General features: G+C 37.5%; 2 protein-coding genes across 2 annotated transcripts in view; one reads left to right on the top strand and one right to left on the bottom strand.

Annotated features, from left to right (window-relative positions):
- The window catches only part of rbbp9 (retinoblastoma binding protein 9), a 211,477-nt gene that overhangs the window by 169,092 nt on the left and 16,048 nt on the right, over positions 1 to 26,337 (top strand). The gene's annotated exons all lie outside the window — the stretch shown is intronic.
- LOC306875489 (uncharacterized protein) lies at positions 18,106 to 24,373 on the bottom strand. The gene is made up of 2 exons (XM_079426107.1): positions 23,695 to 24,373; positions 18,106 to 18,157 (listed from the first exon to the last, which is right to left on the bottom strand). Exons 1-2 carry the CDS (start codon positions 24,350 to 24,352, stop codon positions 18,153 to 18,155), a joined length of 663 nt encoding a protein of 220 aa, XP_079282233.1. The 5' UTR covers positions 24,353 to 24,373; the 3' UTR covers positions 18,106 to 18,152.

Below are 26,337 nucleotides of genomic sequence, written 5' to 3'. Positions count from 1 at the left end.
ATGGAAAGAGAATGAAGGGACACACTTTTATTCTCTCCTTTTTACAATGTCTCACGGACACTTTTTAATTTTACTGCAGTTTTTTCTCTATTTCTTAAACAACACCAATACACATTGCACTTTCATTCCAAAAACACATTGCCACAAGTACGTGTACAGAATAGTGAAACCAACTTTGACTCTCTGTGTATGAACTATTTCTTTCCGGTTAAAAATAGAAAAATACACAAATTATTAATATGCTATGAATTTTCAAATCAAACTAATGCCAGCTTAAATCCTCCACCAAACATGTAAGATATTGTTAATAATCCTACATATATTAATTTTATATATTTTAGCTTTAGGGAACCACTTTTACGAGTGACGTCATATGAGTAATGGATATTAATCAAAACGTCCAACTTATACCTTATCAACGACTTGTCCAGCAAGCATTAATATCAGCAAGTTATCTCTTAACACTTTGTTTATTTAATTCGTGGCCAACGATTAAAATAACCAAATAGTTAACTTAGTTCTCAGACTCATGAGCGTAGGTAAACGCGATCTTTTGGCAAATAATTACGAGATGCGAAATCCATAGCACAGACAAGAGATTTCTTAATAAAGTCAAAGTTTATTCACTACTCTAACACAATATTACCTAGACAACACAAAACAGACGATTTAACATACACACAGATGGGAGCGAGTTGTTTTATATCTGAAGAGAGAGACTTAGGTTTTAATGCTCGTTTCAACCTGAGGGAAAATTCACACGCAAGAACCCTTATCGTTACTCTTAAACAACAGATAGATATATCACCAGTTTCCAGTAGATTCAAGAGAAGTTCATTTTGCCTTACTGTACGTGTTTCTTTCGGTTCAAAGAGTCTTTTCCTCGGGTGAATTCCGTCCTTTGTTTTGGTCGAGACGGACCGCGTGCGGATTGGCTGCTCGGTAGGTCATGTGACCAGAACCCTCTTCAGTGGTTGGTCGTCGTCGTTCTGACGTGATGAAGCTTTCAGGAAGTCTTTGTCAGCTCTTAGAAGTTTAACTTTGATCGCTGTGCAATGCCCCCGCCGTGATGTTAGAGGCCAGAAGCGCTTTGCAGCGTGAGCAGAACGAGAGACGAGCGAGGCGTGCGTGAACCTCCTGTAGTTTTCAACTCCAACACTTTTCGGTTGTGCATCTGGTTTTAACGGGCCAATTTGAGACCCGCATTTGGGCGCGTGGTCCAATCGGATCCTCTCCTGCGGGGCGTTTGATCCAATCGCAAGTGTTTCTGTGGGCGGAGCCCCGCCCCCTGCACAGTTGCGTGTTGCATACATTATCTGCGCAAGTATTTTATCACATAAAAACTTATAACAGCAAACTTCTATTCGTCTCATTAATGAAAAACAGATAAGATTTAATTCATACCAAAATATTGTTTTTCATGAAATCAGCTTTCATCCGAAACCAAACAGTACATAATTTTGCATAACCAAAACACATATATCGATTCTATATCCCATTTCGTAGTTAAGGCATTGATTAAATGCTCCTGAGTTCTACATAATCACATCGGGCATGTAAAAGAACTCACAACTAGTGATCAGGAATATTATACATTGTGGAAAAAGATTACATAAGTCAAAAAAAAAAATAACGCAACAGCTTATAAATGTCACAAACAAAAACATCCTTTAATATATATGTTTAAACTATATCGTCTATAGTGTTTTTGTTTCAGAGTATATTTAGTTTCAAATATCAGAAACCAGTATAACTTTTGTTTCTTTAAAACAAAATCCTTCAGGGTGTGACTCGTTTTCTCTTTGTTAGATAGATGCACAGAAAAGGCGCGTTTTCAGGAATGTGGGTGATAGCAGGGTCATAAAGTCAGTTATCTGGAGGGGAGGGGTCCGTGCCTGGCCGTGCTCGTAAAAGTCTTTTGCACTATTTTTTTTTTTGTTGAATTACTGCGACTTAATGGAGTTAGCAGTTAGGGAGGGTTCTGTGGAGTTTCTCCAAATGACAAGGGCTCTCAAAAACCCAAAATATATGTTTTTCTGGTCCCAGGAGATTTAAGGGAGGGCCTTCCATACGGCATCAGGATGTCTGTTGTTAGATGTGTGCGTTCAGACCACTTCTTACGCATTCTTACATTGTACCAACTTATATTGTATTATAAATATAATTTAACCAGCTATACTTTAGTAATAAGCATACTTAAAATCAATATGTTGTTCGGTTTTACTTGTTTGTACTTATAAAAGAATACTAGGATGTTTTGTAACACAGTTCAAATAACACACATGACAAAATCTGATTTCTTTCTTGCGCGCATCAAGCAAGCACATCTGAGCTTCTGTTTACCAGTTCTGAGGTGTATATGTCAAGTCAAGTCACCTTTATTTATATAGCGCTTTTAACAATACAGATTGTGTCTAAGCACTTAACAGAATCAGATTGGAGGATATAGTGTCAGTAATGTATAATAATAAGATTAAACACTCAATTTTGAGTTAAAGGCATTTCATTATTGAATTCAGTGATGTCACTGGCTAGCTCAGTTTAGTTTAAATAGTATCTGTGAAACCACATTGACGATAATCGCTAAAATATGGGCATGCTTGCTTAACACACGTGACAAAATCGTGTATCGAAGGATGTGAATTAAAGTCTAAATTAAACTTTTATCGAAAGGACATAAATCTGTCAAATTTTATTAAAATATCTCAGTTTTTGTTTCAAAGATGAACACAAGTCCTAAAGGGTTTGGAAAAACGTGAAGGTGAGTACTTACATAATTTAGAACTGAACTGTTGAATTAAATAGAACATTCATTGTTATATATATATTAGAGCTGTCAATGTTAACACGTTAACGCATGCGATTAATAATTTTTTTTTAAGCATTCATATTTTTTTAACGCAAATTAATCGTTTGATAAGGTTTGACCTCAACTTCTTGACCTCCCTCATCGCAGCGCGGAAGGTTATCTATCATTAAGAGTGATAAGGGTACAGTGAACCAGTGTTGCCGGGGTCATGGTTTTCTGCACAATTGGGCAATTTTGAAAATGCAGTTGTGAGAAAAATTACAGAGCCGTGGGTTGCGTTTTTTTGGGCTACTTTTATTATGTACCGCGGTCACCCAAAGTGTAGATAGACAAATAAAAATAAAAAGAGATTCTTTTACTAATGTGTATTATACTTGGAATGTATACCTGGCTTCTTAAGAACGGAGAGGCTAGAGCATACATGTTAAAGCTTTGACACAGCAGAAATAAACATGACAACAACCACTATAGATTATATAATAAACACTCGATTATGATAGGATATGGCTTGTATGTGATTTTCTTGAGATTTGAATATTTTCATGACAATAATGAATGTGTACTTCTGAAGTACTAATTTGCACAGCTATTAAAAAAGGCTTTAAATAGCATACTTTAACAACAGTAAATGACCAAATTCCACATGTGATCGCAAAAGGAAGTTAAACACTCGATGGAGGTTTAAAGTGAGTTCTGAGTAAAAGTGTACTATTAATCTCATAAATTGTTTTATGTAGCATGATGCTAACGTTAGCTCTAATGCACCTGCAGAACAGGTCCAATTCTTCTTCATAATGCATTTTGTCATATTACTTCATGTAAGGTCGCGAGAAAATGTTTTGTTGTATTTATTTAGAAATACTTTTGATAATAGTTGGGTAAATGTGTCCTGGGATTGAAGCGATGTGGCTTGGTAAACGTTTTATTGCCAGTATAATGGCTCAATAAAAACAAAAGAATAATGATAAAAGAATAATAAGGTTTATGTCTCATATCAGGCGGAGGTGTGAAAGGTTCTGTTTTCTTCATGCATTTCTTTATTTCAACACATTGACTGTGATTTATGTGATTAAATTTTAAAAATTTTAATCGATTGACAGCACTATATATATATAGATATATATTTTTTATGGGTGTAACAATACACGTATTGAACCGTTTGGTGCGAGGCTTCAGGTTCTGTATGCATTAGAACAGTTAATTTGAATTTATGTTACTTGTCATTGCTCGTTGAAAGCTTTTTTAAGTGCAGTAGCTACAGTGCATTCCATTTGACCAATCAGAGACAAACTTTTTATCGGCTGTGGAGGTAATGGTCCCATCACATGGTTGTATGCTTTTGAGATGGCTCTTGCCTCCTGCGAAAAACCTAATAGGTGAGTGTGAGAGTGGAAAGTATGTTTTAATCTCATGTCTCATTTGTAATTTCTTATTTTTCAATAAATGTAAAAAAAAAAAAGATAAAAAAAAAAATCATATATAAAAGCAATATTTGGGCTGCGTGTCTATTGTGCTGATGGCGAAATGCATCAATTCATTGACATGACTGTATCATCCTCTTACTGCTTCTATACTGAAGCATAAGATTCACTGAGCCCATATATATATATATATAAAATCACACTGAATGACATAGCTTTTAGGTGTGTTTTGAAATCTGCTTAAACTACAGCCTATATGAGGAAAATAGCAAAAGATCTCTACCACTGGAAAAAGCTAAGAGTCAGCTTGGATCAGGTGCACCTTGTAATCCAATCACATTATAGTCTTGATATCATTGAATGGCTTTCTTAGCTTTATGACAGTCAGTCCCTGTTTGTGGATAGAATTGTATGAATTTGGAATAACATGCTAGGCTAGCATGGTACTCTTACAGCTTCTGCAATATAAACATTGTATACATATTAGTACTGTGAAAATTAGCATGTTAACACAACATTAATTTTTGCTGTTTAGCGGCGTTAAAAATGTAACGCGGGGGGTGGAGGTAGGGTTGGCCCTCTCACTCACAACTGCTGCTTCTGTCTCATTTTTATAGACAAGAATTGCATTTATTTAGACACAGAGCATCTTTATGTCCACATCAAACAGGAGACTTTTCAGATGCACACTCCACTTTGCCACAGCACCAGGCGCTCGTCAAACAAGCGTGGGAAAGGCACAGGTGAAGGGGAGCTTCAGGAGAACAACAGTGAACTGCAGTCAGATGTTGTCAGACCATATGTCAGTAAAAAACAATTTATCTGTCCTGTCAGCCGTTATACTGTGCTCATAGCATGTGGTCTTCAATTGCACGTACAAATGCATGGCGCAATGAATATCCTTTCATATTAATGCACAAAAGAAACTACAAGAATGCATATGTCATAGTTATGTTGTCAAGTCATGAAGTTAGCAAAAAGGCTATTAAAGCTGCCTTAAAACAGTGCATGCAAGCATTTGTTTTAGGAGTCAAATTTAAAACATTAAAGTCTCTGAAATGCAGTGGTTCTCAAAACTGTCCTGGAGCACCGAAACACTGTTTCCTTCATCTATCACACCCAATTCAACTTGTTAGTTCATTAGTAGAGACCCCCCCAAAACAAACAGCAATAACTTTTGTAGCTTTAGGGATTCTTTTATATTTAATTTAGAAGATAGTGTTTGACAACTTTATTCAATTTATGTATATTGAATAAGGGCACAGGTGAATATGACATTTATTATAATGGGTTTATTTGAAGATTGCCTTAAGTTTGTAACAATTAAACAAGGGAACAGGAGCCCTCCGTGGGCTACGCACAGGACAAGACAAGACTGATTAAAAATGTTCCTGTGGACAATACTTCAAGGGACATGACTTGACTCTGGTCAGGGGCTGGAGCCTGCACTCTTGGTCAGGACACTGACGCTAAAGTGAGCCGCAGCCGGCGGAAACAACACGAATGAAAATGTTTGTGACTGCCATCCAGACGCATATGTAATAATTTAACACTGCATCCTGTTGTCCAACTGGCGAGTACGAGCATAATGTCTTCCTTTAACACTGACAGCTCGTAAAAACAGGTCTATTCACACACACACACACACACACACACACACACACACACACACACATACACACACACACAAACCCAATGCTACTTACATAAATACACATGACTATTTGTAAATGCAGATTGCACAATCAATTCATAGAAATATTGAATACAGAAATGTTTAATAACATGCAGGCATACTTGTGTATCTGCCAATTGTGTTTAATTTTTTAATCATATTTTGTGAATGTAAATTTGGATATGCATTTGGAAATCTTATTTTGTGAATATGAATTAGCTTGATATTATAGTTTACACTGGATGCAATGTTTTTTTTTTTGGCTAACTGTAAACTGATGTCTGTAATGTTTCTGACGTATTCCAGTCAGACTGCATTCGGAACGTTTGATTTGACTCATCCTGTTTGTTTCAGTCTCCACAGAAATCCATGCTAAAGAGGGGTTAAAAGATTTACTGAATTAATGAAACTGAAACTTTTGAAATATAACTAAATATAAAAATGTGCGTAGGGTTAAGCTGTGAGTTCATTGACTAGAAACACGAGAGACTGGAAATGTAAAGCATCTTTCTGTCATGAGGCAGATGAGACTTCCACGTTCAGTAAAAAGGCAGATAGGAACTGAAGAATGCAGAAGTAAAGCATGTCATGGAGCAGCCAATAGTTCCAAACAACCAATAGTTCTGGCATTGAAGCCCATTCATTTCAGTGTTTCTCAAGCACACTTGCTGGTAAATTGAAAAAAATACATCTTTTTTTTTTTGCTGACATTTTAACGTATTAGTTGACCTTTTGGAAATCTTGTGTTTTTAGTCCGCAAATGATCTGCGGCTGTTTATCACAAACACAACTTTTACCCATTATTTTAATTTAAATTCCAAATGTTGCTACTGAAAATGCTCTGTCAGTGTTAATTCACTTTTTACACAGTACAGTAATAAATATGTTTCATAGACGTAGGCCCTATTTGTAAAATACGTGAGTAAATTTACTTGATTACTGTTCTTATGTATTATTTTGGGGGATTTGTACTTTATTCAAGTACAGTTTAAACTGACTACTTGTACATTTACTTTATTAAATTTCTGAAGAAAAAACAGCAGGCCTGTTTTTTACTCCTTACAATTTTATTTAATCTTTAAAAGTACATTACATTTTTATTTTATCATATGTACATTAAATATGGTAAACGGAAGCTCAAACGAGCGTGCCTGACGTGAGAACCAATGATCATTGTTTTCACGTATCAAACACACACATTTGTACTTCAGTTATGACTTTCATCAGGTAAATGTCTGGCTTCAAAAGTTTACCATCAAATCTGAGGAAGCATATTGAGGTGGCAAAGTTGCTTCCCCCCCAAAAAGCCCTTAGCTGTGTAATATATTGGCTGAATGCACAAGATTGAGTGCAAATAAAATCAGTGATGAGAATTTAAATACAATAAATCTTTTTGTGGGAATTATAATTTTTTTAATTAAATGTGACAAATCTCCAAAAAAGTGATTAAATGAGCATTGTATGTTAAATTAATTGTAATTCATGTTTAGTCATGTTCTTAACAGGTAGTGGAGAAGTTTATATGACACACTGAGTAGGAATTAGGATTGTCAATTTTTAATCCTAATAATTACATGATTTGCTCATTAATGAATCTAATTAGTCACAAATAATTATTTATCAATATTTGCTGAGATAAAAACGAAGAGAGATGATTTTTTTTTTTTCTAAATCTCTTAGTTTGTGTTCATCTGATAAATGAAAGTCACATATATAAGGGATGGCATGAAGGTGGAAAGGATGGAGTTTCCTTTTAATCCCTTTCTCTGCATTTTTATTAATTGATTTTTATGGTGTGTGTGTGTTCTGCTGTGCTGCATTTTAATTATTGTTGTTGCACTATATGTGTTTGACCTGTGCCATTGCATTTTGTTTCACTTCCTCCCTTTAACCAAACTTTGTCAGAAAAAAAAAAAAAAAAAAACTTTGACTATTTTAATACTTGTGTACAATTTAAAGTTGTACTTTTATACTTTTACTCAAGTACGTTTTTGAGTAAAATTTTCACTGTATCTGTACTTTCACTTGAGTAAAATTGTTGAGTACTTTTTACACCTCTGCTTTTCATTTGCATGTAAATCTTTATCACAAGCCAGGGGCGGTCTGGGGCTAAAAAGTGGCCCTGGACTTTCTGGCACAGAGCGGCCCACCACACCCGGTCCGCAACACCATAAACCCATCAGCTCATTATGCACAGAGCAATTTTTAACACCACTAACTAACATAAAAATATAACATAATACAGAAATATAAATGCTTTCTATTTGTATTATTATTATTATTATTGAAATGCTTATCATTGACATCAGTGAATGACTGGCATACTACTTTACATTATAATTTGTCTTTCCTGGTTTATATGGCAAATAGTGAACAATTTTGAAGAATTTTTACACAGCTCTTTTACATAGAGGGACAGTTTAATATCACAAATGTTAAATACCTACCAAAATATCAGTCCATATAACAATGTTCTGCTTTGGTCTGAAAGACTTGGAACGTAGTGCAGAATGAGGACTGTTTTTATGGTGCCTTTCTATTGGTCTTATTTTTGTCCTTTTGTAGAAGCTTGACATCTCCTGTCATTTTATTGAATAGAGCTCCAGTTATGGAAAAAAGTATAAAAATTCATACAATTATGAAAATACAGTAAACGGCAATATTGTGAAATATAATGTTACAATTTAAAATAGCTCTTTTCTATGTGAATGCATGTTCAAATATAGTTTATTACTGTGCTGCAAAGATCAATTTCTAGCATCATTGCTCCAGTCCTCAGTGTCACATGCAGTATTGGGGAGTAACTAGTTACATGTAACGGAATTACGTAATTGAATTACAAAATAAAACTTACTGTAATCAGTTACAGGAACTGAGAACAAATTTGTAATTAAATTACAGTTACTTATGAAAATGTTAACGATTACAAAGGGGGTTACATCTGATTTTTTTTTTTTTTTTTTTTTTTTTTCACACACACTCCCACATACAGATTTAATTGATTTCTTTCATAAATTGCAGTGAGTGCTCTAAAATATGAAACACCAATGTACTCTTTAATTTCCTATATTGATTTATGTAAATGCTTTATTTTTTAAGATGAACTATTTTTTTTTTCAAAGGCATTGTTACATTCCAGTCTTTCTTGTCATAACTATGCAAAGATTTGATTTCAAAAACAGCATCATAGCTATTAAACTATTTCTTTTTATGATTTTAAATCTATATTAAACCTCATAATGATCTTAAAGTAAGTTTGATTTTGTGATGCTGTGCTTCAAAGGGGACATCGGATGCCCATTTTTCACAAGTTGGTATGATTCTTCAGGGTCTTCTTGAAATGATCCCAGTGGTTGTGTAAAACAACACCCTTTTTACCTTGTCAAAAACAGCTCTGTTCACAGCGACTCGTTTCAGTGCATATCTCTTTACAATGATAATGAGCTCTCGAATCACAAATAATCATAAAAAAACACAAACATTACATTTATATTTTGCTTTTCTGCTTTTTTCTAAGCACTCAAAGCGCTCTACATTGTGAAGGGGAATCTCCTCATACAGAGACAGAGCGATTAAGACAATCTGTGTATGGGGATGATTAGGAGGCCATGATGGTCAGAGGCCAATGGGGAATTTTGGCCAGGATGCCAAGGTCACACCTCTACTCTTTTCAGAAGACATCCTGGGATTTTTAATGACCACAGAGAGTCAGGACCTCAGTTTAACGTCTCATCCAAAGGACGGTGCTTTTTGACAGTATAGTGTCCCTGTCACTATACTAGGGCATTAGGACCCACACAGACCACAGGGTGAGCACCCCCTGTTGTTAAACCAGGTACTAACCAGGCTCAAACCTGCTTAGCTTCAGTGGGCAACCAGTCTTGGGCTGCAGGGTGATATGGCTGCCATAAAAAATATAAAGACTTATTATAGACTTACTACTTCTGGAGGTGCAGCTGTATCATGAACAATGGGTACTGATCCATCCTCGAGTTTTAACTTTTTAATAAAACCTGCCTTGATTTGCACAGACATAAATTAATTTAGGTGTATTTGTTGGTGCATTGCCATCAAAATCAAAAGCTAATTCACTGCGTCCTCAGTGGCTCTGATGTTTGGAGAAAATTAGGACGATTATATGCTTCTGCATTTAACAGCAAAACGCCTGCGTTGCTTAGAAGAAATTGTTATCGCTACAGCTGCTCGAGCGCGGAGAAAATGTCGGACTTCGTACAACTAGCTGAAGGTGTACATATGCTAAAACCGGACAGTACGTCAGTGGTCATGGAAGGGGCCTTTTTTAATTACTTTTAATTACTTAACGCCTGATTTGCATCTCAATGTGGCGATTCTGATAACGTTATTAATTTTACTGTAGCCAGCTGCAGGGGTGGATTAAGGTGGTCAGTGGTCCCATTGGCTGCTCTTTGTGTGAGGCTCCCTCTTAATCATATGCATTACTGGAGAAATGTATTTAGTGCCATACATGGTCCACACGCAAATAGTAAGGTAAACTGGTAAAGGGCAAGTCGTGGCCTAATGGTTAGAGCGTTGGACTTATAACCCAAAGGTCGTGGGTTCGAGTCTCAGGTCACATGACTGGCAGCAACTAAACTCTAACAAATCTCTTTCTCACTTATTACAATCCAGTCTGACTTTATTTATTTCATACTAAACTTCTTATTGAGAATTAACTGAGGTTTAGATGTTGATGTTTTATTGAAAATAATCAAGAAGTCACTGTTGTGGAGATAAGTGGCTCTTTTACTCTTTTATAAGTAGCCCTTTAACTGGGCTTTTGATCCTTTAATATTTAACATTAGTTTTTCTCTAACTGCTGCAGCTGTGTGTTTCTAAAGCACATTTGCTACAGTAGCAGTTGTGAGAGAAACTGTGGTCAGATGATCTTGATTATTTATTGATGATGACTGAGTGTTGTGGTCAGATTCACAGGCCATATCAGGAGTCTGATGTCTGAGAATGTTAGCTGTTACTCTCGTGATCTTATGATAGTCAGAAATTTTGATTTTTTTCTTTCATTATATAGGAAGTGTCTTGAGCTGTGTTTTTTTTACTCAATCAATGCAAACCTTTTTTGTGACTTTAGTAGCTTGTTTTGTGATGTTCAGAGTTGACTGTCACCATTGTTGAGGTTCATACACAGATTCATGTCTGTGTGATTTTAGCCCAATAATTTCTGTATATTGGTTTAAAAACTTACAAAATTTCAAAGCAGGACAGCACTTCAAAACGTGAAACTAATAAATCTAAATAATATACTCCAGATGTGATTTGTGATCACTACTTGATGATAAAACTCATCTCAAGTTTTTCAAGCACTTTCAGATGCATCAAATATACTTTAGAAACACACATTTACAGCAACCAGAGAAAACTAATGCTAAAAAGTCAAGGATGAAGCGCACAACTAAAATAAACACTTATCTCAACAACGATGACCCTTTCACAACAGTTATACTTCAGTAAAACTTGTTTTTTCAACAGGTTGGTTAAATTCAGTTATAAGTAACCTTAAAGGTGACCTATTATGCAAAAATCACTTTTATAAGCTGTTTGAACACAGTTGTGTGGCCGCAGTGTGTGAAAACAGCCAGCATATAATGTTAAAAATCCACCAACTAATTTTTTAATAAAACCAATAAATCATGAACAGTCTCTCCAAACGAGCTGTTTCAGATTCTCTCTCTGTTCACGTTACCGAGGGGAAAAAGTCCCACCCATTTGTGATGCTCTCTGCCCTGTTAGCATAAACACAGCCCTGAGTGAGAAGCTGCGTTCAGACCCAATAATTGTTTTTGAGTGCACGTTGTTTGTGTGATATCCATTGGCTCGCCTTCATGGTTATTGCATTTCATTTAGATGCCATCTTACTTTCCAGTTGAACACACATTTCAACCATATAAAAATAAAAAGGAAACAAAAACATTTAAATAATCACAAACTTCAATATAGTGCATTGATTTGGCTATTTATCCACATAAATGCAAGTTCTGTTCATGAAATCACTGTGATTCACCCCAAAAGGCTAAACATTACACCTTTTAGAATATGCAGCTTAAATTACCAGTTTGCTTTAGTATATCAGATGCGTGCAGATTTAAATGATCACAGACTCGCATTCGTCTTTTGGCTATCGAACAGTTGCACACAGTCAGACAAAATCATCTGCCGTTCTGCCGTTACACTTACAGAGCCAACCGAGGTAATATCTGCCGATGGGGATGTTGATTGTAAACGCCCCTTCATACAAAAAAAACAAAAACAAAACAAAAACAAATTGTTCATGCGTCAATATGTGAGCACATTTTAAGAGGGACCCCTCGCCACTGAACCATCAGTCCTACTGGATGCTTTGCCTATGAATACCAATTGTCTGCCAGAAGCCTGTCAATATACTGTACCAAGTGCATGTTGTGACCTATTCAAACAACAACAAAAATATAATCAAATAATTATAAATGAAAATAATTACAGAAATAGTTGAAATGAAAGTGAGATAATATTAAGTGCAAATAAAGTCATACCTGAGTATTGATGTTTCTCTCTCTGTGGGTCTTCAGCTCTCGAGTAGCAAATGAAGGTTTTCTGCTGGTATTTATATAGACTCAGAGGCTACCTTGAAATCACACCACAGCAGTTCCTTGAAATCACATGACAAAACGGAAAGCAATAATAGAGACACTTTCACTTTTACTTCCGTATATGTCATGTGACTTAAAGGAATAAAGACATTGATACTTAAATATTTATAAGCTAGCAGAGAACTTTCCTTTGTTCTTATTATCCTCTAAGAATAAAATGCAGACCTACTTTTGTCTTTATTTTAACAGTTTAAAGCAATTGTTTTTGCTATAGACATAAATACAACCTTAACGCCATTGCATATATGAACATTATTCATTCAAATGTCAGAATGTCATATCTTCACAATCCTCTATGATGCCTTTGAGGCCTCCATCATTTTGGTGCGATTGAGTGGCAGTTTTTTTATTATTTTTAAATGAACCATTTAACTAACCCATTTATTTATTTAACACATTAAAAATAAAGTCAAATAATTATATCAATAAATTTAAATTCATTTTTGGGCCGCTTTCAGTTTCTATAAAACTTTTAGCCACGGTTTCAACAGAAGCCACTAGGTGACACTCATGACCCATTAATGATTTCTAATCTAAAGGACACTTACTTGATCTGACACAACACAAACTGAGATCCCTTTTTTAAAATGAAAACATCAATGCAAAGGATATAGACGGCTTTTAAACCATTACAAAACAGGGTATACGTTGCTTTTGACATCAACACAAACACATGGTATAACACCAGACGGGAGCCGGACACATCCATTCCACTCCTGCCATGTTCCTGTTTGGAAAATAATGGGGCATATTCAAAATAATTTACTCAAATCTAAATCTTGTATCAAATCAAACGTACCCAATTCAATGAATGAAATACGAACACGTGCACAATTATTCTCACAGTTACGCTGAATAAATGCTGCTCATCTGTTGTAGTCTAATAGGCCTTATAGCCAGCAGGAACGGAAACTGAAAATGCAATGTCATTCCTTGAAAGGATCCCTAAACTTGATCATCCTCTAGTGACATAGCAGATTCTTTGCTGAGCTCATTGTTTTGTTGGCTCTGTGCTATAAGGGATTTGCCTTTACATATGAAGGCTTAGGGGGAATATGGATATGTGCAGAGCTTGGACCCCCCCTTTTGATGGCTTGTGTTTGTGGTGCTGCTTTATATGGTTGCACAGCCTCACTTATAGTAAGAGGCCATGATGACATTCTGCATAACATCAAAATGTCTTGGTCTTCTCCTGGACTGAAGCACAGACTCTACTCTTCAGCACAATGGTGACCCACAAAACACAGACAACAGAAACACTTTAAATCCCAAAAGAACATTAAACACTAACAGATCTGTCTAGATCTCAGCAGCTTCACTTATTACAAGCCAGACTTTTTTTTTTTTTCCAAAACTTCCTATTGAGAATTAACAGAGGTTTAGATGTGGATGTTTTATTGAAATTATTCAAGTTTGACTTCACCGTTGTGGAGATAAGTGTTTGCTTTAGTTGGGCTTCTGACCCGTTACTTTTTAACAATGTTTTTGTTCTGTGGTTGGTGTAATTATGTGTTTGTAAAGCACATTTGTTATAGCGAAACCTGCAAGAAAAACTTTGATCTGGTGAAGTGGTATTTCTGCTGCTGATGGTCTTATTATATAGTGGCGTAACTCACTAACCTCGTCAAAAATGTCTAATATCCAAACATGCGACATTCATTAATTTAGTTTTGTTGTAGTTTTACAATTTTATTGCTTGAAATATGGCCATGCTTTGATATTCTGAACGTTTGTAAGTCATTTTGAAAAAAATCATTTAGACAAGAGCATGTAGAGTCGCAGACATCAATAATCTGCATATGAACCTCAGCAATGGTGACAATCTACAAAATATTCAGATCAGCTCTGATCATTACAAAATAAGCTTTTTGTTGATTGTCACCATTGCTAAGATTCTTGATGTTTCCGTGAATCGAAAAACCTCCATTCAGGAAAATTTCTATATAATGATAAAATATCTGACTGTCATACAGGACTGCTATATATATATATATGTATAAAAAAACTAAAAGCTAACATATATGGAGTCAATACTCATTTGATCAGACTACTATACGATGAATGACTCATCACCAATAAGTAACCAGGTTTGTCTGATCAGATCTTTTTCCTGCAATTTATGCTGTAACAGATGAGCTTTAGAAAAACAAAGATACAGCAGTCAGATAAAAGCTGATATCATAAAGTGACGAGTCAGAAGCCCAACTAAAGCAAATGCTTATCTCCACAACGGTGATTTCAAACTTTATTATTTTCAATAAAACATTAACATCTAAATGTCTGTTAATTCTCAATAAGAAGTGTTGTATGAATTAAATAAAGTCAGACTGGTTTGTAATAAGAGAAGATCTGTTAGTGTTTCATGTTATGTTGCTGCCAGTCATGTGATTTTACTTTCATTTTATGGTTTTTGTTCAGCATCTGTTGCTGCCAGTCATTTGACCATTTTATCATCTAACGGTTTTGTTATTGTTATTATTTACAGATTATTTTTGTAATTTTACATGTATTTGTTCGTAATTTAAGAAAACAGAAAATGTACTGTATAAAAATACAGTAGTTTTTCTGTTTTAAAAATGTGAATTATTTTAATTTGTCATTTATGCCATGATCCTTAAAATAACAGCCAAGTAGTTAATTCAGAGATAATTTTACAGAGTTGTGACTGCAATTCAAAATAAAAGAAAACAACCTGAGAAAATTACAGTTATTTTCCGTAAAATTACAATTTTATTTTACAGTGTGGGGAAAGAAACTGTTCTTGTGCCTTACTGTCCTGGTATTTGGTGCTCTGAAGTGCCGGCCAGATGGTGAAAGTTCAAAAAAGAGATGGCTTGGATGTGAGGGATCCAGATTTATTTTTATGAGCCCTTTTCCTCACTCTGGATGTATACAGTTCTTGAAGGGTGGGCAGGGGAGCACCAATTATCCTTTCAGCAGTCCGAACCGTTCTCTGTAGTCTTCTGATCCCTGATTTTGTTGCTGAACCAAACCAGACAGTTAATGAAGTGCACAAAACAGACTCAATGATGGCAGAGTAGAACTGTTTCAGCAGCTCCTGTGGCAGGTTGAACTTCCTCAGCTGGCGAAGGAAGTAAAACCTTTGTTGGGCCGTTTTCACAATGGAGTCATGTTTTTATTTTGTGTTTTACTTCGTGTATTTATTCATATTCAAAGTCAGTTGTCATTTATTAATTTATACACACTGTAAAAACAAAATCGTAATTTTACGGAAAATAACTGTGATTTTCTCAGGTTGTTTTCTTTTATTTTGAATTGCAGTCACAACTCTGTAAAATTATCTCTGAATTAACTACTTGGCTGTTATTTTAAGGATTATGGCATAAATGACAAATTACAAGAATTCACATTTTTAACACAGAAAAACTACTGTATTTTTACACAGTACATTGTCATGTAAATGCATGTAAAATTACAAAAATAATCTGTAAATAATAACAATAACAAAACCGTTAGATGATAAAATGGTCAAATGACTGGCAGCAACAGCTGCTGAACAAAAACCATAAAATGAAAGTAAAATCTCCTTATTTAAATAATCTGACAAACACTGTTATTTTACAGGTATTTCCTGAATTATTCTGATCAAACACCTGCACTGAAAAACAAAAGATAAAAAACGGTCAAATGACTGGCAGCACAGGGTGCCAAACAAAAACCTTCAAATTAAAGTAAAATCTGCTTATTTAAACAAGCTGACAACACTGTTCATTTACAGGCATTTCATAAATTATTACAATCAAACACCTTCACTGTAAAATGAACTAATTAACTACTTAATTAATTAAACATCACATGACTGGCAGCATATAACTGGCACATAACATGAAACACTAACAGATCTTCTCTTATTACAAACCCGTCTGACTTTATTTAATTCATACAACACTTCTTATTGAGAATTAACAGACATTTAGATGTTAATGTTTTATTGAAAATAATAAAGTTTGAAATCACCGTTGTGGAGATAAGCATTTGCTTTAGTTGGGCTTCTGACTCGTCACTTTATGATATCAGCTTTTATCTGACTGCTGTATCTTTGTTTTTCTAAAGCTCATCTGTTACAGCATAAATTGTAGGAAAAAGATCTGATCAGACAAACCTGGTTACTTATTGGTGATGAGTCAATCATCAAATAGTAGCCTGATCAAATGAGTATTGACTCCATATATGTTAGCTTTTAGTTTTTTTATACATATATATATATATAGCAGTCCTGTATGAGAGTCAGATATTTTATCATTATATAGAAATTTTCCTGAATGGACGTGTTTCGATTCACAGAAACATCAAGAATCTCAACAATGGTGACAATCAACAAAAAGCTTATTTTGTAATGATCAGAGCTGATCTGAATATTTTGTAGATTGTCACCATTGCTGAGGTTCATATGCAGATTATTGATGTCTGCGACTCTACATGCTCTTGTCTAAATGATTTTTTCAAAACGACTTACAAACGTTCAGAATATCAAAGCATGGCCATATTTCAAGCAATAAAATTGTAAAACTACAACAAAACTAAATTAATAAATGTCACATGTTTGGATATTAGACGTTTTTGACGAGGTTAGTGAGTTACGCCACTATATAATAAGACCATCATCAGCAGAAATACCACTTCACCAGATCAAAGTTTTTCTTGCAGGTTTCGCTATAACAAATGTGCTTTACAAACACATAATTACACCAACCACAGAACTAAAACATTGTTAAAAAGTGACGGGTCAGAAGCCCAACTAAAGCAAACACTTATCTCCACAACGGTGAAGTCAAACTTGAATAATTTCAATAAAACATCAACATCTAAACCTCTGTTAATTCTCAATAGGAAGTTTTGGAAAAAAAAAGTCTGGCTTGTCAATAAAAGCTCTTTCTGACTTCTGATGCCTTTAGGGCCTCCATCATTTTGCTTTGATTGAGTGGCAGTGTCTCTCTGCAGATGACAAGGTTGTGGGATGTGATACATCTGAAATATACAGGTCCTTTTAAAAAAATTAGCATATTGTGATAAAGTTCATTATTTTCTGTAATGTACTGATAAACATTAGACTTTCATATATTTTAGATTCATTACAACACAACTGAAGTAGTTCAAGCCTTTTATTGTTTTAATATTGATGATTTTGGCATACAGCTCATGAAAACCCAAAATTCCTATCTCAAAAAATTAGCATATCATGAAAAGGTTCTCTAAACGAGCTATTAACCTAATCATCTGAATAAACTAATTAACTCTAAACATCTGCAAAAGATTCCTGAGGCTTTTAAAAACTCCCAGCCTGGTTCATTACTCAAAACCGCAATCATGGGTAAGACTGCCGACCTGACTGCTGTCCAGAAAGCCATCATTGACACCCTCAAGCAAGAGGGTAAGACACAGAAAGAAATTTCTGAACGAATAGGCTGTGTTACCCATAAAATGATAACATTAACTTGGAACTTGATTTTGTCCTTTATTCCACTAGTGCAGAACTCACACTGTACCCGTTTTGGTCATTGTTGTTGTTTACTTGTAGTTTAGAATTTGTATACATTTATACATGCATACGTGTATGTGTGTGGTCAAACTGTAAAACACAAAAGAGTTCACAATTAACATTTTGTAATATTTCACATATCACAATTAAGCATTATCACATGTGATATACGGATTTCTAGAACAATCTCTCGTGTCAAAGTGTTATACTTTCATTACTAACTAAATGCAACATATTGCACAAATATTTAAACAGCATAATAAACAACATATGTCTACACAAACAGCAAACACAAGCATATATATTAACCGTTTAGGCGCTAATCGCAAATAGCAATCTACATAGCAATACCTCAGAAACTATCTGTACCTAAAACAACAATTACTCACCACGCTGGGAATATAGTTTAAGTTATGAATTCAATCTGGAATTGTTATAGAAGTTCAGTAAGCTTCAACACGAGAACAACATGACCTTTTTTTTTTCTAACGATCACATGAGCCTACTGAAACAACGTTCTTAAAGGGGCAGCACCCAACATCCCGGCCCCCAATGACCCAAACAGGTCATTCAAACAAAGGAAGGGTGATGTCTGAATTAAGCTAATTTAACTGAGAAGAGTCAACTGGGAAGACTGGTTTCCAGGAGGCAGATTTTGTCTGCAGGACGTTTGAAGACTCCCGTCTGTGTTTTCACTTCCACAGTACGCACCAGTCCATCTGCACCTGGATAGACTTGAGTAATCAGACCTAACGGCCAATGATTGCGTGGTGTATTTTCATGCAGAATGATCACGAGATCTCCTATTTGAAGATTCCGCTTCGGTTGTAGCCATTTTTGGCGTTGTTGCAATGCAGGTAAATACTCCTTGAGCCATCTGCACCAGAAGACATCTGCAAGATATTGTACCTGGCGCCATCTGCGTCGGTAAAGGTCTTGTTTCACGAAGGCTCCTGGGGGTAGAGTTGGACCGGAACGGAGTAACAACAGATGATTTGGGGTGAGTGGTAGAGGATCTGATGGGTCGTCTGAGAGTTTAGTGATTGGTCTACCATTGACAATAGACTCAACACAACAAAACAGTGTGGTCAGACCCTCGTCATCTGGTGCCTGCTGCAATAGGACAGTGTTTAGAATGGAACGAACGGTGCGAATTTGTCGCTCCCAAACACCACCCATGTGGGAGGCGGCAGGTGGATTGAAGATCCATTTTACATTGTTCTGCAGCAGGTAATCGGAAATCTTTTGTTGATTCCATTCACTGATGGCTTTCCGCAACTCTCGTAACCCACCGACGAAATTAGTCCCATTATCCGATCGTATTTCCGCGGGTGGGCCTCTTCTAGCAATAAATCGCTGTAAGGCATTGATGAAGGAGTCTGTATCAAGGGTGTGCGCAACTTCCAAGTGGATGGCTCTCGTAGTGAGACATGTAAACAAACATCCGTACCTCTTGAGCTCACTACGTGCCTTCTTAACCAAGAATGGCCCGAAGTAGTCTATGCCTACACGAGTGAATGGAGGCTCACCTGGAGTCACTCTAGAATCAGGTAAGTCTGCCATTTGCTGGGTTTGTGGCTTAGCTCTTAACTTACGACACTGTAGACATGACTTGAGAGTTCGGTTGATGACAACACGTCCCTTTAGTATCCAGAAACGTTGACGAATTTCTGCAAGTACCCGCTCTGGACCTGCATGACCCAAGCGAAGATGGTAGTGACTGATAATCAGCTGGGTGACGTGATGATTGTTAGGTAGGATCACGGGATGTTTAGCCTCAAAGGGAATTGGGGCATTTGTTAGTCTGCCTCCCACACGGAGTTGGTTGTTTTCATCCTCAAAGGGTTTAAGCTTGAGAAGGGAACTGGGTTTGGCTTGAGAAGATCCAAAAGATGCCATTTGTATGTAGTTGAGAATGGCTAACTCTGCTTGTTGGAGCTCACAAACAGTGATGGGGTCAGAAAGATGCACACATGCTTTCTTACATAACAAAGCCTTGACACGCAACATGATAGCAGTAGCCCTTTTCAATCGATGCCAACTGGAGTATCGTTCCAGTAGTCTGTCCACTGCATTTTTCATCACGTGGTTTGGGTTTATGCTAGCTGCATAGACTTCTTTGGTTCGTTTGATCTCTGCTTCCTGTGGCAAATCATTTATGATAGGTTGAGCAGGCCAGTGTTCCTCCTCAAGTTGTAGAAAGTGCGGACCAGACACCCATTGTTTACTCAACAAAATCTCTCCCATATTCATTCCTCGAGAGACATCATCCGCAGGGTTCGAAGCAGAGTCAATGTGTTTCCACTGGCATGGTTCTGAACGCTCATGTATTTTTGAAATACGGTTAGCGACGAACGTCTTGAAACGACAATGCTTGTTGTTGATGTACTGAAGTACGATAGTACTGTCTGTCCAAAAGAAAGTCCTTTCAATTGGAATCTCCAAGTGGCGCTTGATATGCTGATCCAGCTCTGTAGCAACTACTGCTGCTAGTAGCTCCAGTCGTGGTATACTAACTGGCTTGATTGGAGCAAGTCTGGCCTTTGACATCACCAGCCTGCAGGTGTTACCAATCCTGATGTAAGAAACAGCACCATAAGCCAATTCGGAAGCATCGGAAAAGTGATGGAGCTGGGTTGGTAACAAACAACTAGTGGATGTTGGTCTAAGGCATCTTGGAATTGTCAGTGCTGACAACAGAGGCAAGTCGTTCAACCATCTGTGCCATTGTGCTGCTATGTCCACCGGTAACTCCTCGTCCCAGTCGACTTTCATGCGGCACAACTCTTGAAAGATTGCTTTAGCTTTGAGCACGGAAGGGCTTGCGAATCCTAAAGGATCATAGATGGAACTGGTAGTGCTCAATACTCCTCTCTTTGTTACAGGCTTGTCCACTGACTTGACATCAAATGTGAAGCAATCTCGTTCTACATCCCAAAGGACACCCAGTGTTCGTTCAAATGGCAAATCCTCTTGGTCAAGGTTTACCTCATGTAATGATTTTGCCCAGTCATCAGCTGGTATTGATTTCATCACTTCCTTAGAATTGCTTAACCACTTGGTTAATCTAAAGCCTCCACAGATCAGCAGTTCCCGGAGTTCGGAAGCAAGTTTAATGGCGGCCTCTTCCGTTGGTACTGACCTAAGGCAATCGTCGACGTAGAAATTTCGCTTCACCGTTTCCACCGTGTCATCCGAGAAGTTTCCATGATTGTCCTCCGCCACTCGTTGCAAGGCAAAATTGGCAGCACTAGGACTCCAGACACCTCCAAACAGATGAGCCGTCATACGATAATGCTTAGGTGGTTTGTCTGGGTCGTTATCTTCCCACCACAGGAAGCGAAGCACATCTCTTTCATCAGATGGCACTCGGACTTGATAAAACATGCTCTCGATGTCCGCATTCAAAGCAACGGGTTCTTGCCTAAACTTGAGAAGAACTCCTAGTAGCTTGTTGGTAAGGTCTGGGCCTTGGTGAACATGATCATTCAACGAAGTACCTTGGTACCGTGCTGCACAATCGAAGACAATACGAACCTTCTCTGGCTTGCGTGGATGTAGCACTGGATGATGTGGCAGGTACCACACGCAACCATCTTCTCTGTTAATGTCAACGACCTCTTCTGCATATCCTTTCAGCAAAGAGTCTCTTATACCTTCTGTATACTTCTGACACAAAGTCAGATCTTTCTTTAGCCTCTTTCCAAGAAGGTCTAATCGATGTTTGGCCATTATGTAGTTATTAGGCAGTCGTGGTGGATGTTCTTTGAAAGGGATTGGTAGTGTGTAATGACCTTCTTCTTTGACTGATTGCTTGTTCCATAGATCCACAACTTGCTCGTCGACTACTGACAATGAGTCATTGTTCACATGCACTGGATCATCCAGTTTCCAAAATCTTTCAACAGCTTGTTGTAGAGAGTGGTCAGCTTGAATGAAATTAGCAGAGATAGATGCTGAACCGTCAGCTACTGGTCCATGGAGTGTCCACCCCAGGCCAGTCAGAATTGCGTAAGGCTCACCTGACTCACCACATCGTGTCTCACGTGGAGCAAGTATATCTGGTTGGTCTAGACCTATCAGCAGGTGAACTTCATCGGCTAGATCAACATCAGGTAAACTGATTTCATCTGCAATTTCCTTCAGATGCGGCCACTGGAACACCTCGTGCTGTGTGACTAGATTGTCTAGACTTATGTTCAGGTGATCCCGACAGAGCACTCCCTTCATCAGGTAAGAGGTCCTTTGTTGGGCATCTTCAACTTGTAGATCCACTGCTAGGGTGACTACATTGAGATTTTTGGTCTCCATAGTGTTCAGTTTAATGTTCATTTTACGTGACTCTAGCTTAAGAGCGTGAACTAGTTTCTTAGAAGCAAAGGTCCCATTGGAGCCACTGTCAAGCAAAGCAAAGACATTCATAGAGAATCGTTTGTGTCTGTCTGAAACCACTACAGGCAGAATGGGAAGTGCAATCTTCTTTTGACTGACTTCAATGCATTTTCTGGTGGCATGTGCTTGAATGGCTTGTGGCGGGTCGACAGCTGGCTCATCTTCAGTAGCTTGATTAGTAGATTGGCCTTTGTCGTTGTTAGAAGCTACAATGGCAGAATGTAGCCAACTGTTGTGCTTCTTCCCACATCCGGGCACCTTGCATACCCAGCTGCGAGAACAGATTGTGCTGCTATGACCCTTCATAAAGCAGTTCAAGCAGAGTTGCTTTCGCTGAACAAAGGCCAAACGCTCATGAACAGACAAAGCTCTGAAGGCCTGACACTGGTTCAGGAAGTGTCCGTCAGTGCACTTTGGACACTTAAATCTTAATGTTGCCTTTGGTGTGGACGATGTGGTGGATTCATTAGTAACTGACACTGTTGCAAATGTCTGCCTTTTCTTATTGAAGCTTGACTTAGCATTTGATTTAGAACTCGCTGGAAAATTTCGATTGGCAGGAGTAAGAAGATTCCCAAAGATAGGATCAGCTCTCTTAGCGGCTTCAGATTGAACAAGACTGACTACGTCGTCCAACTTTGGTAAACATCCAGATTTGATAATCTCATAATTTATTGTGAGCCATCTTTTCTTTATGTCTTCAGGCAGCTTTTCCACGATCTGTAGCAAAGTGCGCCCACCATTCAGCTCATCCTCACACTTCATTGCCTTTAGAGTGTCTCGACAGCTACACAGAATGTCTGCAAAACTTTGCAACTGCTTGTTGTCTTTAATGTCTTTGTGATTGAGCACCTTGTCGACCCATGCTTGTGATATTGCATATGGATTGCCAAAACGTCTTTTCAGAATAGCCATGGCTTCTGCATAGCCCAGGCTAGAGTCAGGGTTGTACAAGCAATGTGAGATGGCATCTCTAGCTTGGCCGACAGTGTACTGATGCAGTCGAGTGAGTTTCTCTTGATCTGGCACTGTCTCTTTGTCAATCACTGAGGAGAATAATCTGATGAACTGCCAGTACTTTAAGGGTTCTCCATCGAACTTGATGATGTCAACAGGTGGTAAGTGCATGGAATCAACGTGTGACTGATACTGTTGCCTTGACAGCTCTAGAAGTTGACATAAAGAATTCTCATTTACTGCTGAGAGTGATGGACGAAAGTTAAGGGATGGGTTACCTGAGACAGGAGTTGAGAAATCTTTGTTTATTGTTGTTAACTCAGCCTTCTGTCGATTTTCCTCCATCTCCACATCTTTGAGTTCCAATAAGCCTTTTAGTCCATCCATTTCAAATTTAGCTTGCTGAAGTTGTAGTTTAAACTCTGCACGCAGACGTTCTTCTTGTTGAGCTAAAAGCACAGAGAACTTCTTATTTTCTTTCTGTCTTAAATTCTGTAGCTCTTGCAACTGGGTAGATAATTGGTCTACAGGAGACATTTGCGGTTTATCAGCTTCATCAAGCATTTGCTGTTCCTCTTGGAAGTTTGATGCATCAAACGATTCCATTGATGGCTTAAAGTCTTCAAGCCAGGTTAAGACTGTGTGCTGAAAGTCTTGCACATCCCGCAGGACTGACGTTAAATAGCCATTAGAAGCATCAAGGTCATCATCATCTTCTAATGTTTTATGATACATGTCATGAATCTCGTGAAACCGTATAACTGCCTCATCCAAAGCAGCAAGTTTAATCTCTACCTCTTTGGGCTGATTACAGTTCATATTGGTTGTAATCTGTGTCATCATGCGTGTCACAGCAGCCTTTGCACTTCCACGTTGACGCTTGAGACCCCTTTGTTGTTGATCTGGGGTAGAACTTTCTTCTGTTTCTTGATCCATGTTGTTATTAATTTTCTTTCTTCCTCGTGTTTGACTTTAATGTTACCCATAAAATGATAACATTAACTTGGAACTTGATTTTGTCCTTTATTCCACTAGTGCAGAACTCACACTGTACCCGTTTTGGTCATTGTTGTTGTTTACTTGTAGTTTAGAATTTGTATACATTTATACATGCATACGTGTATGTGTGTGGTCAAACTGTAAAACACAAAAGAGTTCACAATTAACATTTTGTAATATTTCACATATCACAATTAAGCATTATCACATGTGATATACGGATTTCTAGAACAATCTCTCGTGTCAAAGTGTTATACTTTCATTACTAACTAAATGCAACATATTGCACAAATATTTAAACAGCATAATAAACAACATATGTCTACACAAACAGCAAACACAAGCATATATATTAACCGTTTAGGCGCTAATCGCAAATAGCAATCTACATAGCAATACCTCAGAAACTATCTGTACCTAAAACAACAATTACTCACCACGCTGGGAATATAGTTTAAGTTATGAATTCAATCTGGAATTGTTATAGAAGTTCAGTAAGCTTCAACACGAGAACAACATGACCTTTTTTTTTTCTAACGATCACATGAGCCTACTGAAACAACGTTCTTAAAGGGGCAGCACCCAACAGGCTGTTCCCAGAGTGCTGTATCAAGGCACCTCAGTGGGAAGTCTGTGGGAAGGAAAAAGTGTGGCAGAAAACGCAGCACAACGAGAAGAGGTGACCGGACCCTGAGGAAGATTGTGGAGAAGGACCGATTCCAGACCTTGGGGGACCTGCGGAAGCAGTGGACTGAGTCTGGAGTAGAAACATCCAGAGCCACCGTGTACAGGCGTGTGCAGGAAATGGGCTACAGGTGCCGCATTCCCCAGGTCAAGCCACTTTTGAACAGAGAAGCAGCACTGGACTGTTGCTCAGTGGTCCAAAGTACTTTTTTCGGATGAAAGCTAATTTTGCATGTCATTCGGAAATCAAGGTGCCAGAGTCTGGAGGAAGACTGGGGAGAGGGAAATGCCAAAATGCCTGAAGTCCAGTGTCAAGTACCCACAGTCAGTGATGCTGGTGTTGGTCCACTGTGTTTTATCAAGGGCAGGGTCAATGCAGCTAGCTATCAGGAGATTTTGGAGCACTTCATGCTTCCATCTGCTGAAAAGCTTTATGGAGATGAAGATTTCATTTTTCAGCACGACCTGGCACCTGCTCACGGTGCCAAAACCACTGGTAAATGGTTTACTGACCATGGTATTACTGTGCTCAATTGGCCTGCCAACTCTCCTGACCTGAACCCCATAGAGAATCTGTGGGATATTGTGAAGAGAAAGTTGAGAGACGCAAGACCCAACACTCTGGATGAGCTTAAGGCCGCTATCGAAGCATCCTGGGCCTCCATAACACCTCAGCAGTGCCACAGGCTGATTGCCTCCATGCCACGCCGCATTGAAGCAGTCATTTCTGCAAAAGGATTCCCGACCAAGTATTGAGTGCATAACTGAACATAATTATTTGAAGGTTGACTTTTTTTGTATTAAAAACACTTTTCTTTTATTGGTCGGATGAAATATGCTAATTTTTTGAGATAGGAATTTTGGGTTTTCATGAGCTGTATGCCAAAATCATCAATATTAAAACAATAAAAGGCTTGAACTACTTCAGTTGTGTTGTAATGAATCTAAAATATATGAAAGTCTAATGTTTATCAGTACATTACAGAAAATAATGAACTTTATCACAATATGCTAATTTTTTGAAAAGGACCTGTACAATAGAGTTTAGAGTTACAGTTTGTCTCCTTCCATTTGTTTAAGTCAAAACAGGTATGTTCACGAAAGCCAAATGCAGCAAAAAATGTGAGCTATTCACAATGTTCAAAGGAAAAAGTGACAAAGTCACGGGATAGGTTTAATGGTTAAATTTTTTTATTTATTGTAATGAATTAACCATTTAATTAACCCATTTATTTAAT

This window comes from Barbus barbus (assembly GCF_936440315.1).
Source record: "Barbus barbus genome assembly, chromosome: 9".
NCBI lineage: Eukaryota > Metazoa > Chordata > Actinopteri > Cypriniformes > Cyprinidae > Barbus > Barbus barbus.
This window is presented reverse-complemented; position numbering and strand designations above follow the sequence as displayed.

Coding starts and splice junctions, on each gene's coding strand:
- LOC306875489 (XM_079426107.1), bottom strand. CDS start 24,352: ATGGATCAAGAAACAGAAGAAAGTTCTACCCCAGATCAACAACAAAGG.